Source organism: Coregonus clupeaformis, chromosome 5 (assembly GCF_020615455.1).
Source record: "Coregonus clupeaformis isolate EN_2021a chromosome 5, ASM2061545v1, whole genome shotgun sequence".
NCBI lineage: Eukaryota > Metazoa > Chordata > Actinopteri > Salmoniformes > Salmonidae > Coregonus > Coregonus clupeaformis.
In genome coordinates, this window is record NC_059196.1 from 9445551 (window position 1) to 9463668 (window position 18118).

General features: G+C 40.4%; 1 protein-coding gene across 1 annotated transcript in view; it reads left to right on the forward strand.

Moving 5' to 3' along the window:
- The window catches only part of LOC121560857 (glutamate receptor ionotropic, kainate 4-like), a 478252-nt gene that overhangs the window by 301852 nt on the left and 158282 nt on the right, over positions 1 to 18118 (forward strand). Inside the window, exon 4 of the mRNA XM_041873701.2 lies at positions 15416 to 15580. Coding sequence (XP_041729635.2) covers positions 15416 to 15580 — 165 coding nt within the window. The remainder of the gene's footprint in view (positions 1 to 15415; positions 15581 to 18118) is intronic.

Genomic DNA, 18118 nt, shown 5'->3' on the forward strand with positions numbered 1-18118 from the left:
ATATGTGGGAACTCCTTCAAGACTGTTGGAAAAGCATTCCAGGTGAAGCTGGTTGAGAGAATGCAAAGAGTGTGCAAAGCTGTCATCAAGGCAAAGGGTGGCTATTTGAAGTATCTCAAATATAAAATATATTTTGATTTGTTTAACAACTTTTTGGTTACTACATGATTCCATATGTGTTATTTCATAGTTTTGATGTCTTCGCTATCATTTTACAAAGTAGAAAACAGTAAAAATAAAGAAAAACACTTGACTGAGTAAGTGTTCTAAAACCTTTCACCGGTAGTGTATAATGATGTGAATTAACACATTTTATAATATGAATATAATAATGAATATAATGCTAGACACCTCTTTAAATTACAGTGCCTTCAGAAAGTATTCATACTCCTTGACTTATTCTACATTTTTGTTACAGCCTGAATTAAAAATTGATTAAATTGTTGTTGTTTTTCACCCATCTACACACAATACCCCATAATGACAAAGTGAAAACATGCTTTTAGACATTTTTGCAAATGTATTGAAAATGAAATAAAAAAATATTGAATTTACATAAGTATTCACAACCCTGAGTCAATGCTTTGTAGAAGTACCTTTGGCAGCGATTACAGCTGTGAGTCTTTCTGAGAAATCTCTAAGAGCTTTCCACACTTGGATTGTGCAACATTTGCCCATTATTATTTTCAAAATTCTTCAAGCTCTGTCAAATTGGTTGTTGATCGTTGGTAGACAACCATTATGGTCTTGCCATAGATTTTCAAGTAGATTTAAGTCAAAACTGTAACTCGGCCACTCAGGAACATTCACTGTCTTCTTGGTAAGCAACTTCAATGTAGATTTGGCCTTGTGTTTTAGGATATTGTCCTGCTGAAAGATGAATTAATCTCCCAGTGTCTGGTGGAAAGCAGACTATACCAGGTTTTTCTCTTGGGTTTTGCCTGTGCTTAGCTCCATTCCATTCCTTTTTTATCCTGAAAACTCCCCAGTCCTTAACGATTACAAGCATACCCATAACATGATGCAGCCACTACTATGTTTGAAAATATGGAGAGTGGTCCTCTGTAGCTCAGCTGGTAGAGCACGGCGCTTGTAACGCCAAGGTAGTGGGTTTGATCCCCGGGACCACCCATACACAAAAAAAAAAATGTATGCACGCATGACTGTAAGTCGCTTTGGATAAAAGCGTCTGCTAAATGGCATATTATTATTATTATTGGTACTCAGTAATGTGTTGTATTGCATTTCCCCCAAACATAACACTTTGTATTCAGGACAAGAAGTTAATTGATTTAGTGCCTTGTTGCAAACAGGATGCATGTTTTGGAATATTTGTATTCTGTACAGGCTTCCTTCTTTTCACTCTGTCAATTAGGTTAGTATTGTGGAGTAACTACAATGTTGTTGATCCAACCTCAGTTTTCTCCTATCACAGCCAATAAACTCTGTAACTGTTTTAAAGTAACCATTGGTCTCAAGGTGAAATGAACAGTTTCCTTCCTCTTCGACAACTGAGTTACAGTTTTTTACAATCACTTTGGCACTAATTTCAGAACATTGACGTCATTTTTCAAAACTCTAGACACAAAACTCACAACCAATTATCAAAATGCACATTTTTCAAAACTCTTAACACTTTTTTCAATTGCTTGGATACAATACACATAAAACTAAGATCATTTGTTCATTTAACAAAAATCACCTGTTCAATATGACACAACTTAACATCAAAGTACTACTATTTCAAAAGGCAATTCACACATTACATTTCAGATGAGTGTCTATTCATTTCATTACAATTATCCAACTATCAATTGATACAACTGCTCAAAATGATAAGTAACTGTTGCATTACTCTTAATGCATAGTTGTATGGAAACAGACAAACAATATTCCATGTTTAGATCATGAAAGTTTCAAGATAACGAGATTCATTGTCACCAATTAGCGTGGAGCATGAACATATTAGACTACATTATCTATGGATGTAATATTTCATCATCATTCTTTATCAGACACCGTTTCTATGGTCCCATGTACCACCTTTTCAGACTATTTACAGTATTGACAGTACTGCACTGTATGGATGCAGGCCCTTCTAATTGCTTGTCCAATTCTGCCAACTTGTTACTGATGATTGAGTTCACATTATGGAACGAGTGTATAAAGAATTGATTGGGATCCACTTGCAACAATATAGCAATACGTACCGTACTTTATTTTTTTATTTTTTATGGAGCCGGCAGGTGATCCAGGTCAAAATAGAGGTCAAGCAGTGGTGGGAGGAAGACGAGGAAGACGTGTTGGTCAAAGGAATGGCAGGGGACAAGCACCCCTTCTGAGAGGTGGTCGTGGGCCTCGTTTGAGAGGTGTGGGGGAACGTGGTAGAGGACAAGGCCACGGACCAAGACAGCGGCAGCAACAGCAAAGAGTGTCCAATGAAATCCAAGCAAGCATGGTTCAGGCCCATGCACAATTTACCACCCTGTATTTACCCCCATACTCTCCTTTCCTTAACCCGATTGAGGAATTTTTCTCCACATGGAGATGGAAGGTTTATGATAGGCGCCCCCATGAACAAGTCACTTTTCTCCAGGCCATGGATGACACATGCAATGACATCACGGCAGACCAGTGTCAGGCCTGGATTCGCCATGCCCGAAGGTTTTTTCCAAGATGTTTGGCTAATGAAAACATCCATTGTGATGTAGATGAGAACCTGTGGCCAAATCCACAAGACAGAGTTGATGAAAATGTAGAAGTACAGTAATCACTCCTATGTTTTGCTTTTTACAGTACAAGCAAGCAAGTTGAGGAACACTGCATTTGATGTTTTAGAGTACTGTATCGTTTTTAATCAACATATTTCAGATTTTGTTCAATGATTCCACTGTGTCTGTAGTATTCTCTCTACTACAGCAGTACTTTTACAGGGATGTATTTACATGTAGTACCATAATGAAACATGTATCACCTATTTTGTACTACAATATTTAATGATTGTACGAACAATGACACAGTGAAACTATCGGTTGCTTGTGTGTGGGTGATATAAATTAACGTTTCATTGGTATTTCACAATAAATTTGTTTTTTGAACCAATGATTGTGCAAGTGCAATATTTCTTTAAAGATATGAATGCACAATGCAATGTTTTGAACATTGGACAGCCTGTGTTACAAGTGATGACCGTTTTGAGTTTTGTGTCTAGAGTTTTGAAAAATGACGTCAAGGTTCTGAAATTAGTGCCAAAGTGATTGTAAAAAACTGTAATTCTACATTGTACAGTAATGAGTAAATCTCTTTCCAAAATGTATTTTTAGAGGGTGATGGAGCTGGATGCTGATGACAACCATCACAAATTCATATATTTGGATGAGGCAGGCTTTAACCTGGCCAAGACAAGGAGGAGAGGTCGGAATTTCATTGGCCAGCGGGCAACCATCCAAGTACCTGGACAACGTGGGGCCAACATTACCATGTGTGCGGCTATATCAGAAGATGGTGTGGTGGGACGCAGACCTCGTATTGGATCATATAATGCAGCTCTCCTTGTAACCTTCCTTGATGAGCTCGATCAGGTCTGTAGAGCTGATGGCGTGACCTATGTCATTGTGTGGGATAATGTCAGTTTCCACCATGCTCATATTGTGCAAGCATGGTTTCAGGCCCATGCACAATTTACCACCCTGTATTTACCCCCATACTTTCCTTAACCCGATTAAGGAATCTTTCTCCACATGGAGATGGAAGGTTTATGATAGGCGCCCTCATGAACAAGTCACTCTTCTCCAGGCCATGGATGACGCATGCAATGACATCACGGCAGACCAGTGTCAGGCCTGGATTCGCCATGCCCGAAGGTTTTTTCCAAGATGTTTGGCTAATGAAAACATCCATTGTGATGTAGATGAGAACCTGTGGCCAAATCCACAAGACAGAGTTGATGAAAATGTAGAAGTACAGTAATCACTCCTATGTTTTGCTTTTTACAGTACAAGCAAGCAAGTTGAGGAACACTGCATTTGATGTTTTACAGTACTGTATTGTTTTTCATCAATATATTTCAGATTTTGTTCAATGATACCACTGTGTCTGTAGTATTCTCTCTACTACTGCAGTACTTTTACAGGGATGTATTTACATGTAGTACCATAATGAAACATGTATCACCTATTTTGTACTCCAATATTTAATGATTGTACGAACAATGACACAGTGAAACTATCGGTTGCTTGTGTGTGGGTGATCTAAATTAACGTTTCATTGGTATTTCACAATACATTTGTTTTTTGAACCAATGATTGTGCAAGTGCAGGATTTCTTTAAAGATATGAATGCACAATGCAATGTTTTGAACATTGGACAGCCTGTGTTACAAGTGATGACCGTTTTGAGTTTTGTGTCTAGAGTTTTGAAAAATGATGTCAAGGTTCTGAAATTAGTGCCAAAGTGATTGTAAAAAACTGTAGGAAGAATGCCTGTATCGGTGTAGTGACTGGGTGTATTGGTACACCATCCAAAGTGTAATTAATAACTTCACCATGCTCAAAGGGATATTCAGCTTTTTTCATTTTTACCCATCTAATGATAGGCGTCCTTCTTTGCGAACCATTGGAAAACCTCCCTGATCTTTGTGGTTGAATCTTTCTTTGAAATGCACTGCTCGACTGAGGGACCTTACAGATAAATGTATGTGTGAGTTACAGAGATCAGTTACTTATTCAAAAATCATGTTAAACACTATTATTGCACACATGCAAATTATTATTTGACTTTTTACTCCTAAACTTATTTAGGCTTGCCATAACATAGGGTTGAATACTAATTGACTCAAGACATTTCAGCTTTTTATTTGTAATTCATTTGTAAACAGATATCGACTTTGACATGACGGGATATTGTGTGTAGGCCAGTGACACATAATCGAAATTTAATCAATTAGAAATTCAGGCTGTAACACACAAAATGTGGAAAAAGTCAAGGGGTGTGAATCAGTGGCGGTCGGTGCCATTTAAGATGAGGAAGGATGATATATTGTTTTTATGAGCATGGCCTTATTTCTATTACAGCATATTCGATGACTGTAATTCATATTCTATTCACCCAGCTCAATGTAACATCGATATAGGCTACTACATGATACTCAAATTTTCCCTGTACCCATCATGAGGTTGCTACAACCTAGCCTATGAATGAAAGTTTACAACGTAGGTGCACAGATCGAGAGAATTTTGAGTAATCAAGGTGACAGACAATGACACATTCAGTACCGGCTTGAACACTCTTGCCTGCATCTAGCTGGTCTAGGGTGTAATCATTAGTCCAAGAGTTGCAAATTAGACTTTCTATTGGACAAATTCAGGTATGTTTCTCCCCATTTCGTTCTGTTTGCTTCCATTTAAGAAAAGTTTTTCAACAGAATCGTTGGAATGAATACACCCCTGATCAAACACAAACACAGTTCACTTTCATAGCAGCCACATAAAAACAGCATGATCACTTTGCTCGTTGTATATATAATTCCTTCTCGCAACAATCTATGCGCTCTCCTCCTCTCACCTTTTCCCTTTGCTTGTGGACTTCAGTGCTGTCTGTGACGTCAGCTGTCTGTGACCAGGCGAAAAAACCTTTCCAAGCCAAACCTTCATATCATGACCGATAACCGCTACACACAGCCTACATCATTGTCACGTCATAGTCAACATAGCAACATAGCTACTAGAACTAACACGTTAGTAAACTCGCTACACTTATGCAGTACAGTGTACAACCGGTGGCAATAAATTAATAAAACCAAATGCTTACCTTTACTTGGAAGAGTTCTAGTGTTGGATAGCCATAGCCAGCTAGCTAAAATATCATCCCTCTCTGTTTGAGCCTTGTGTTTGAGTAGGTTAAACTAGCTAGCTGCATTCGTTAGCTAAGTGAAAGTTTAAGAAAATACAACCAAATATAGCTCTCTCTCTCTCTTTCTCTCTCTCTTGCTTCTCCTTCATTTTGGAAGAAATTAATTTGTTCAAAACTGTTCAACCATTGTCTTTCGCTCTCATTTTATGCACTGTAGTGCTAGCTAGCTGTAGCTTATGTTTTCAGGACTAGATTAATTCTCTGATCCTTTGATTGGGTGGATGACATGTCAGTTCATGCTGCAAGAGCTCTGATAGGTTGGAAGATGTTCTCCGGAAGTTGTCATAATTACTGTGTAAGTCTATGGAAGGGGGTGAGAACCATGGGCCTCCTAGGATTTGTATTGAAGTCAATGTACCCAGAGGAGGACAGAAGCTACAGTTGAAGTCGGAAGTTTACATACACTTAGGTTGTCATTAAAACTCGTTTTTCAACCACTTCACACATTTCTTGTTAACAAACTATAGTTTTGGCAAGTCTGTTAGGACATCTACGTTGTGCATGACACAAGTAATTTTTCCAACAATTGTTTACAGACAGATTATTTCACTTATAATTCACTGTATCACAATTCCAGTGGGTCAGAAGTTTACATACACTAAGTTGACTGTGCATTTAAACAGCTTGGAAAATTCCAGAAAATTATGTAATTGCTTTAGAAGCTTCTGATAGGCTAATTGACATCATTTGAGAATTGGAGGTGTACCTGTGGATGTATTTTAAGGCCTACCTTCAAACTCAGTTCCTCTTTGCTTGACATCATGGGAAAATGAAAAGAAATCAGCCTAGACCTCAGAAAAAAATGGTAGACCTCCACAAGTCTGGTTCATCCTTGGGAGCAATTTCCAAACGCCTGAAGGTACCATGTTCATCTGTACAAACAATAGTACTCAAGTATAAACACCATGGGACCACGCAGCCGTCATACCGCTCAGGAAGGAGACGTGTTCTGTCTCCTAGAGATGAACGTGCGAAAAGTGCAAATCAATCCCAGAACAACAGCAAAGGACCTTGTGAAGATGCTGGAGGAAACAGGTACAGTAAAACGAGTCCTATATCGACATAACCTGAAAGACCGCTCAGCAAGGAAGAAGCCACTGCTCCAAAACCGCCATAAAAAAGCCAGACTACGGTTTGCAACTGCACATGGGGATAAAGATCATATTTTTTGGAGAAATGTCCTCTGGTCTGATGAAACAAAAATAGAACTGTTTGGCCATAATGACCATCATTATGTTTGGAGGAAAAAGGGGGTAATTGCAAGCCGAAGATCACCATCCCAACCATGAAGCACGGGGGTGGCAGCATCATGCTGTGGGGGTGCTTCGCTCCAGGAGGGACTGGTGCACTTCACAAAATAGATGGCATCATGAGGAAGGAAAATTATGTGGATATATTGAAGCAACATCTCAAGACATCAGTCAGGAAGTTAAAGCTTGGTCGCAAATGGGTCTTCCAAATGGACAATGACCCCAAGCATACTTCCAAAGTTGTGGCAAAATGGCTTAAGGACAAGGACAGGGAATGTTTACTAGGATTAAATGTCAGGAATTGTGAAAAACTGAGTTTTAAATGTATTTGGCTAAGGTGTATGTAAACTTCCGACTTCAACTGTAGCTGTCCTCCGACTACACCATGGTGCTACCCAACAGAGTGCTGCTGAGGCTACTGTAGATCTTTATTGCAAAACAGTGTGTTTTAATCAATTATTTAGTGACGTGAATATATTTGGTATAGTTTTATCTAAAAAGGATAACTTTTTTAATGTTTCACTATTGTTATTTTTATGACATTCACTGAGGAGGTTGGTCCTCCCCTTCCTCCTCTGAGTGGCGTCCTCTGGTGTGAATACTTTCTGAAGGCACTGTACATGTACATGTACTGTACATTTACAACTCACAGTTGTAAAATACAAATCAACAGAGCTCCAGCTAATCTGCTGAAGGCTTCTAATTGTGTTAAGATTGAGTTTAGTACACTTTGTCTTGTCACTAAAGTGAATAAAACATCTATCAGACATGCATAACAAACAGCCTATTGGCTATGCTGCTCGCTGCCACTCCTTCAAGCCCCCCCAACCCTCGTCCAACAGTAAAATCACTGATCAAAAATCCCCTATCCACTGTCTACGCTAATTAGTATCTGAAGTAGTCAGTGCAGTGAGTATGAGCTGTACAAACCTGTAGCTCAGTTGGTAGAGCATGGCGCTTGCAACGCCAGGGTTGTGGGTTCGTTTCCCACGGGGGGGCAGTATGAAACATTTATGCACTCACTAACTGTAAGTCGCTCTGGATAAGAGCGTCTGCTAAATGACTAAAATGTAAAATGTAAAAATGAGATTTGTATTCCCATGGTCAAAATACCAAGCTCATTGACAGGCTGAAATATTACATTTGATTTACAAGTGAGACAATTTGCATTAATAAAATGAATAAATTAGGAAGGAATCTGACTGGGGTTTGAAATTAACCTCTCAGTCATTCAGAGGAAGGAGATATCCATGTTGCAGAGGAGAGAGTACGTACAGTTCAGAGCGTGTCTGAATCAGTGCCAGTGTATAAACCCTATAATTATAGTCAGGAGTGGGTCCTTCAGATGAGAGCCAGCGAACAACATTCAACATTACTGGCTAATATCACCTTGAAAGCACTTTTGTCTCGGCTTGGTAGCGAAGACCAGATGAATTTAAATAATCTCCCAAAATATCCCTCAGGTCCTTTTTTGTAACGGAGTGGAGAGAAGTCTGATGAGAGGAATATTAATAATACCTGAGATCTTTAAACACAATCACGTTTAGGAGGCTGACGAATGTTCAAGCAATATGTGTGAAACGCTCCTTTTCTGTACTGTACTTTCACACATCTTACATAGATGGTCTTTTTTATGTTTCTAGGCTCTGCTTCGCTTGTTATGTCACCTGGTGTGTTTACGCAGTGAGCTGTTCTGGTAAGAGACTGCAGCGATGAATTAGGACACCTCAGAGGACCGTTAGAGCACCTGATGAGGTGCTTTGCCACTTGATGGTTTTAAAAACCTTTTGGTGCAGTGCAGACCAGAGCGCAGTCATATTTAATGTTGTGCTATTAAGTTTTGGATCGACTGGCATTAGCGGTGTTCTCTCTTTGTGTTCTCTCTCGTTTCAATGTTGCCATGTTCTTAGGATAAACATGAAAGATTCCATGTGAATACATGTTGCAGTGGGATAATAATTCACTGCAGCGAGAAAGCAAGCAATCGTCTAATGTCCTCAAGTCACTGAGATGCAGTACAGATGCTCACACATCCCACATCCCATGTCATATTCCCATGAGATACTCAACAGTTGTTTGGGAGGCCATCTGAAGTATGTGAATCACTTTCTGTAGGTACTACAGTATGCATGGAGTATATGCAATTACTACTGTATAAGCAATGTTCTTAGGTTATGAATGTGTAGCAATGTATCTTCAATGGAGAATCTCCGGTCTGGCCATTCTGCCACTTTCCCTATCCATAGGCATGGGACTGTTCAGCAGGGCACAATGATTTGGAATGTCCAGATAGAAATATACTGAACAAAAATATAAACGCAACATGCAACAAAGATTTTACTGAGTTACAGTTCATATAAAGAAGTCAGTCAATTGAAATACATTTGTTAGGCCCTAATCTATGGATTTCACATGACTGGGCAGGGGCCCACCCACTTGGCAGCCAGGCCCACCCACTGGGGAGCCAGGCCCAGCCAATCAGAATGAGTTTTTCCCCACAAAATGGCATTATTACAGACAGAAATACTCCTCTGGTGGACATTCCTGCAGTCAGTATGCCAATTGCACGCTCCCTCAAAACTTGAGACATCTGTGGCATTGTGTTGTTTGAAAAAACTGCACATTTTAAAGTGGCCTTTTATTGTCCCCAGCACAAGGTGCACCCACCTGTGTAATGATCATGCTGTTTAATCATCTTCTTAATATGCTACACCTGTCAGGTGGATGGATTCTCTTGGCTAAGGAGAAATGCTCACTAACAGGGATGTAAACAAATTTGTGCACAAAATTTGAAAGAAATAAGCTTTTTGTGCGTATGGAATTCTGGGATTGTTTATTTCATCTCATGAAACATGGGACCAACACTTTACATGTGTTTATATTTTTGTTCAGTGTATATAATGTAGAACAAACAAATCTCTGACATTTACTGATGATATACGGATTCCCGTCAGCTATATTAATGACATTTCTATCCGCAACGTTCAACAATGTTTGCCTATACTGAATGTGGCCGTAATAATAGTGCACTATAGCATTGATTCAAAATCACCATGTGACCAAAGCCCAGTTCCTCCCCATTGCAGTTCCTTCCTCTTCTCCATATCAGGTAATGGCTTCGGCACACCTAAGAGCTTTGAAAATGGAAAGCGTATTACAGACATGTAGAGAGAAAGACAGGAATTGGCTCTGCTTGTACTTTACTGCAATGCCTCGGCACACCTCTGGGCTGCCCATTGATTGGTTTAAAAGGTTCAAGGGCTAATCCATGTCTTCCAGACTGAATGCAGCATTACTGTATCTCCGCAACAATTCCTATTACTCAACCATTACATATCGCCCACTCACAAATGTCACCTCTTCATAAGATACCTTCCTGTTGATTGGTCTAGTTTCTAGAATGTCACAGGGATTGAGAACACCAGTCTGTTGGTTGTATGCATGCATTGGTGCTTATGCATTGTTTAATTGATTGATTATCCCTACCATATTCCAAGCGACCACATTCTACAGAACTCTGTGACGGTCCAATGTCTGCATCTCCCTGGCTTTGTTGTGAGCTGCTTTGGGGGGGCGAAGTATGGGAGAATTGCCCAGCTCTGGCCATTCCTGCTCTCACTATAGAAACAGAACAAAACTTGCCAGAGGCAGCAAGAGAGGGAGTGATACCAATTTGGGCTGTGTAACTGACGGTGGACAGGCAGACAAACAGGCAGATCGACATGCTATGTGGACAGGCAGGGAGACATTCATTGTAGGCTACTTTTTAAACATTAAAACATGTATTTTACATACACTGTCTGTCGGTCATGTCTTAATGCAGTATGTTTTGTGTATAAATATAGGCTATAGTACAGTGCATTCGGAAAGTATTCAGACCCTTTCCCTTTTTCCACATTTTGTTACATTACATCCTTATTCTAAAATTGATTAAATAAATACAAATAATCATCAATCTACACAAAATACCCCATAATGACAAAGCAAAAACGGGATTGTTGAAATTTTTGCACATTTATTAAAAATCAATTACATAAATACCTCATTTACATAAATATTCAGACCCTTTGCTATGAGACTTGACATTGAGCTCAGGTGCATCCTGTTTCCATTGATCATCCTTGAGATGTTTCTACAACTTGATTGGAGTCCAACTGTGGGAAATTCAATTGATTGGACATGATTTGGAAAGGCACTCACCTGTCTATATTCAAACCAAGCCATGAGGTCGAAGTAATTGTCCGTAGAGCTCCGAGACAGGATTGTGTCGAGGCAAATATCTGGGGAAGGGTACCAAAAAATTTCTGCAGCATTGAAGGTCTCCACGAACACAGTGGTCTGCATCATTCTTAAATGGAAGAAGTTTGGAACAACCAAGACTCTTCCTAGAGCTGGCCGCCCGGCCAAACGGAGCAATCGGGGGAGTAGGGCCTTGGTCATGGAGGTGACCAAGAACCCGATGGTCACTCTGACAGAGCTCCAGAGTTCCTCTGTGGAGATGGGAGAACCTTCCAGAAGGACAACCATCTCTGCAGCACTCCACCAATCAGGCCTTTATGGTAGAGTGGCCAGACGGAAGCCACTCCTCAGTAAAATGCACATGACAGCCCGCTTGGAGTTTGCCGAAAGGCACCTAAAGGACTCTCAGACCATGAGAAACAAGATTCTCTGGTCTGATGAAACCAAGATTGAACTCTTTGGCCTGAATGCCAAGCGTGACGTCTGGAGGAAACCTGGCACCATCCCTACGGTGAAGCATGGTGGTGGCAGCATCATGTTGTGGGGATGTTTTTCAGTGGCAGGGACTGGGAGACTAGTCAGGATCGAGGGAAATATGAGCGGAGCAAAGTAACCTTGATGAAAACCTGCTCCAGAGCGCTCAGGACCTCAGACTGGGTTCACCTTCCAACAGGACAACGACCCTAAGCACACAGCCAAGGAGTGGCTTCGGGACAAGTCTCTGAATGTCATTAAGTTGCCCAGCCAGAGCTTGGATTTGAACCCGATCGAACATCTCTGGAGAGAACCTGAAAATAGCTGTGCAGCGACACTCCCCATCCAACCTTACAGAGCTTGAGAGGATCTGCAGAGAAGAAAGGGAGAAACTCCCCAAATACAGGTGTGCCAAGCTTGTAGTGTCATACCCAAGAAGACTCAAGGCTGTAATCGCTGCCAAAGATGCTTCAACAAAGTACTGAGTAAAGGGTCGGAATACGTAGGGCGGCAGGTAGCTTAGTGGGTAAGAGTGTTGTGCCAGTAACCGAAAGGTTGCTGGTTCTAATCCCCGAGCCGATAAAGTGAAAAATCTGTCGATGTGCCCTTAAGCAAGGCACTTAACCCTAATTGCTGATGTAAGTTGCTCTGGATAAGAGTGTCTGCTAAATGACTTAAATGTAATGTAAATTAATACTTATGTAATTGTGATGTTTCCTGTTTGTTTTTTTTACATTTGCAAAAATTACTAAAAATGTGTTTTTGCTTTGTCATTATGGGGTATAGTGTGTAGATTGATGAGGGGGAGAACAATTTAATCCATTTAGAATACGCCTGTAACGTAACAAAATGTGGAAAAAGTGAAGGGGTCTGAATACTTTCCGAATGCACTGTCTGTCCATCTTACAAACCCAAATGATTTGTATTCCAGTTGACTATATTTGACTGCCATGTTGAGCTAATAAAGTAAAGTAAGTAAAAGGAAAGTAATACCAAGGCTGTTAATTGCATATTCAAACTCCCTTCATAGAGACTCTAAAATCGCAATTTTGACAGGTAAAAATAATGTATACAGGAACATGTTCATTACTTTTGAAAGTGTTAATTTGCAAATGTATCTACAAATTAAGCTCTGTGTGAGACAAACTGTCCACATTTTTCCTGCAATCAAATCCATATACCTTTTAATTGGATAAAAACTTTCCCCCATCATGTTAATTATATTCTGTAGGCTACATTCTGTTTGCACTAGCAGAGACAAGGCAAGGCACAATCTGTACACACTGACTAATCCAGTATGTCCCTCTTTGCATCCCCTTATTTACCAAAAGTTTAATTAAGAGTAAAATAATGGATAAATTGAAAAATAAATGGATAAATAAACCTCAGGCAACCTTTTGCTATACCTTCATCTGGAGCTTTGTTAATGTCCCTAATTGCTATGACCACCACCAAGATAAATGGTGCTCTAGATAAATGGTTGTCTCGTTAACCAAGGTATTCTTGGGTAAGTTTTATCTGTGTGATCTGCATGGGAAAAGGCCAGTTCTATCCCACCGTAGCTGTGGTTTATAAGCTCTAATGCTACAGTAATTATTACTCTGTCATTGCCCTCCATCTAGATCTGATCCTGTATTTAAGTACAGTGCTATTAATCTCACTCGCTGGACAACTCAGGGAAAGCAGTAATAGCTGTGATTGCTGTTAAAATGGAACCTGTACTGTGATGTTGGACTTGATGTTTTTGCAATTATCTTTCAACATAAATGTCAGGCAAATGACCTGCTCTTTAGTGGAACCTATCATGTTGCTCTACAGGTTGACGCTGAGCATAGAGAACTGCAGAGGTCAGTTATACACTCGTCTGTACATGCATTGATTGATCTCACCGTCAGGCAACATTCCTATGGAAAGAAAGCTATTACATTGAACCTGAACCTGCTATCTTGGGACACACTCAGGATTGCAACCTATGCACAATGTATCCTAAAACTGTGTTGTGAATCGCCGACTGAGTTGCTCATTTGCTTGCTAGGACACAGCGAGGCCCGATCTCTCAACTGGTTGTTTGAGTCATTCATATTCATTTCACCCCCACATATGACACATGAAGTCTCGCTGTATTCAAATGATGGAAGCGTGTGCATCATGTGTAAAACAAATATGTTAATTCCGACATGGTTGCGATAAATCACGAGTGAACAGAACATCCCTATTAAAATGTGTTCCCTCATCACTCACGCATTTGATTTAGTTCCAGACTTAGATAGGATCTTGCTGCTGCTCCGGATTAGGAATCACATGATTTGTAAAGCGGTTGTGTTTGGCTTTTTTTTTTACACACTGTAGCATATAGTAGTCACTTGTTTATACCGACAGAAAACCATAATTATTCACATTTGGTAATGATATAACAACCCCATGAACCATATGGGCGATCTCTGTAGTTCTGCATTACTTGCAGCACAGTTTGTTTGAGGAAATCATGAAGTAGAGTAATAATAATAGGTCATTTAGCAGACGCTCTTATCCAGAGCGACTTACAGGAGCAATTAGGGTTAAGTGCCTTGCTCAAGGGAACATTGACAGATTTTTCACCTAGTCGGCTCGGGGATTAGAACCAGCGACCTTTCGGTTACTGGCACAATGCTCTTAACCACTAAGCTACCTGCCGCCCCCTACCAGTCAAAAGTTTGGACACACCTACTCATTCCAGGGTTTTTATTTATTTTTACTATTTTCTACATTGTAGAATAATAGTGAAGACATCAAAAATACAGCTGACCCGTGGTCCTCTGTAGCTCAGCTGGTAGAGCACGGCGCTTGTAACGCCAAGGTAGTGGGTTCGATCCCCGGGACCACCCATACACAAATATTTATGCAAGCACGACTGTAAGTCGCTTTGGATAAAAGCGTCTGCTAAATGGCATATTATATTATATATATATATATGGAATCATGTAGTAACCAATTTTTTTTTAAACAAATCAAAATATATTTTATATTTGAGATTGTTCAAATAGCCACCCTTTGACTTGATGACAGCTTTGCACGCTCTTGGCATTCTCTCAACCAGCTTCATAAGGTAGTCACCTGAAATGCATGTCAATTAACAGATGTGCCTTGTTAAAAGTTAATTTGTGGAGTTTCTTTCCTTCCTAATGTATTTGAGCCAATCAGTCGTGTTGTGACAAGGTGGGGGGGGGGAGAATACCAAGAGTGTGCAAAGCTGTCAAGGCAAAGGGTGGCTATTTGAAGAATCTCAAATCTCAAATATATTTTTATTTGTTGAACACTTTTTTGGTTACTACATCATTCCATATGTGTTATTTCATAGTTTTGATGTCTTCACTATTATTCTACAATGTAGAAAATAGTAAATATTAAGAAAAACCCTTGAATGAGTAGGTGTGTCCAAACGTTTGACTGGTAGTGTATATGTACTGTGTCTTGCCAATGTGGGCCATCGTGACACTGGGTTGCCAAAGAGCCCTTCTGCCAGATTGGATAATGTTTTTCTTTCTTTCCATTCTCTTCTGCAGCCGCCATACTTGACGACCCAATGGAGTGCAGCCGGGGAGAGCGATTGGCCATCACCCTGGCGAAGGACAGCATCAACCGGTCCAGTAACCGCTCCACAACGGGCAAGCTGGAGGTGGACATCTTTGAGCTGCTGAGAGACAGTGAATATGAGATGGGAGAGACCAGTAAGTAGTGGGCGGGCGAGGATGGGAGAACGAGGTGGCTTTCGACTCTGTCATCATTTTCAAAAAGTGAAAGACCAGTGTGTCACGGAGTGTCACATTAGAACATCTGTCTGTCTGTCTCTGACTGTCAGGCTGTCAGTGTCTGTCTAGCGGTGTCTGTCTGTCTGTCTGTCTGTCTGTCTGGCTGGCTGTCTGGCTGGCTGGCTGTCTGGCTGTCAGTGTCTGTCTGTCCGTCCGTCCTTCTGTCCGTCAATCATTTCAATTCTGTGCCTGTCTCCCCTTGTTATCCCCCGCTTTCAGAAATCCCTTGAGTACAGCGAGATAAGTCTATCATCTTTAGGAATATTTGTTGTAGCGAGAATAGTGGCAAACAAATGATTGGAAAATAGCTGTGTGGAAGAGCAAAATGAGCAGTCATATTTGGATGTTTCAGGAGCCAAAATACCTTGTTTTGTTTCCTTGGTTACACCTAGCTGTTTGAATGACTAGCCTGAAGATATACAGTAAATAATACAACTCTAATATACTACAATCCTAATAACAATGTCAATAGCCTATCGCCATGACCTTGTGGATGGATACAGTGAAATTAAATATTAACAATGTGTTAACATTTCAACAAGTTGATTTTAGTGCTGGTATTTTTATACCAGCTACTTTGATTAGATGGAGGAAAAAAAAGGAGAATAGAATACCCTAGCCTGGGTACCAGTCTGTTTAGCTAACATGAAGTATACGTACTGTGTGTTGCTAATGTGGGCCATGGTGACACTGGGTTGCCAAAGAGCCCTTCTGGCAGAGTGGATAATGTTTTTCTTTCTTCCCTTTGGTACATGGAGTACAAGGAGTGGAATGTTAGCTAAACAGATTGGTACCCAGGCTACTGTTTCCCTGTTCCACTACAGGTGTCATTATACTCCTTACAGTGTGCTTTAACATATGGAGTAGGTCTACATTGATTAATACACATTTTAACATTCATTTATTCAACATAAAATATATTAATATCTCAAAACTACCCTTTTTGATTTTGCTTATTTTTAGACACATTGTTTGGAACAATATACTCTTCAAACATATCAAATTCCAGAGTGGGCTCTCTGGTACTTTTAATGATATGACCCATTTTATACATAGAAATTGACATTATAGGTCATTAACCAATCACAATGAAGTTTCTATGTGAGAATTGCCAGAACAATCTGAGATACCCAAAAAGGTTTAGAAGTATTTGTCCTTTATCTAGGAGATATAAGAAAGCTCAGTATTTGTAGTATTTTTTTTTTTTCACGTACTGTGTTTAACCCCTGTTTTGGGTAGGCACAAAACTACCTTCATACTTCCATTAAAAAAATATTTAACTGTACTTTTTTACATTCAGACGAGTCCTGTGACACTTGTGGGGGTTGTAGAGCAAAACAGAGAGCAAAACAGCATCAAGTTCATGAGAATTTCCCCAAACACTTCGGACGCTACAAACAGAAGTTGTCACATCGACAGTACCGACTTCAGAAGAGTCCCCTGACACTTGTGGGGGTTGGAGATGGAGACCACCATCATGCTCCCCTTTCCGTTTGGACGCTACAGACGTTTTCATGAGGAGACCGATTTTCGGGTCTGACAAACACCACTCTAGCTCTGCCACCGTTCACCGCAGATGTGGAAGTGCAACATAGGCGGGTGCAAAACTAGGCGGGTGCAAAACTGATATCTCTAGCTTAAACTGCTAGATTTTGATGGGGATTTTTTTTATGTTACTTAGATTGACGCACTGGTGCTCTAGGGGGTTAAAGCACATTGTACTGTAGGGGTATGCCCATTAGATTCATACCATCATTCAGTCAGTAACCTTATTGAACTGGGGCTTCCAAATTGAGGACAGTAGCCCCTTGCAATTCTCAGAATCAGTAGAGCTTAATGGCCGTGGTAGCTCCTCCTCATACATAAAACCAACCGTATTCCTCTCCTTGCTTGGTTGGCTGCCTGCAAACCCCTTCCTAATTTAGTGCTGTAGTGGCTGTGCCCAGGTAGCAATTGGATTAGGGATGGATCAGTGACACCAGTAAGGGGGAAATGTCACACAGCCAGCACTACCTGCCCAATCCAGTGTGTGTGTGTGTGTGTGTGTGCGTGCGTGCGTGCCTTCACACAACACCAGAGCTCTTCCTGCCTTTTATTAGGGCTCTGTTTAGGGACATGTAGGATGGATGGGAAGTCAGCCAAGACCATCAAGCTTTGTAGAGGTGTGTGTGATTGCCCTTACAAAAAAATGCTTGTCAAATTTATGTGAAATTTAGAGTTCACATGTTAACACCACCTTTTCACATGTGAGAAAAACGTGTTTTCACCTCCCATGTGAATTGCAGTTGTACGTGAAATTTGCGGTTTCACATGTTAAAAACGTTTACATGTGAAAATCGGATATGCCGTTTCACATGTGAAAAACCTTCTCGTGAAATTCTCACGTTCACATGTGGAATTGCAAGTTCACGTGAAAACTATTCACGTGAAAATCTCATTTGCAGTTTAAAATGTAAG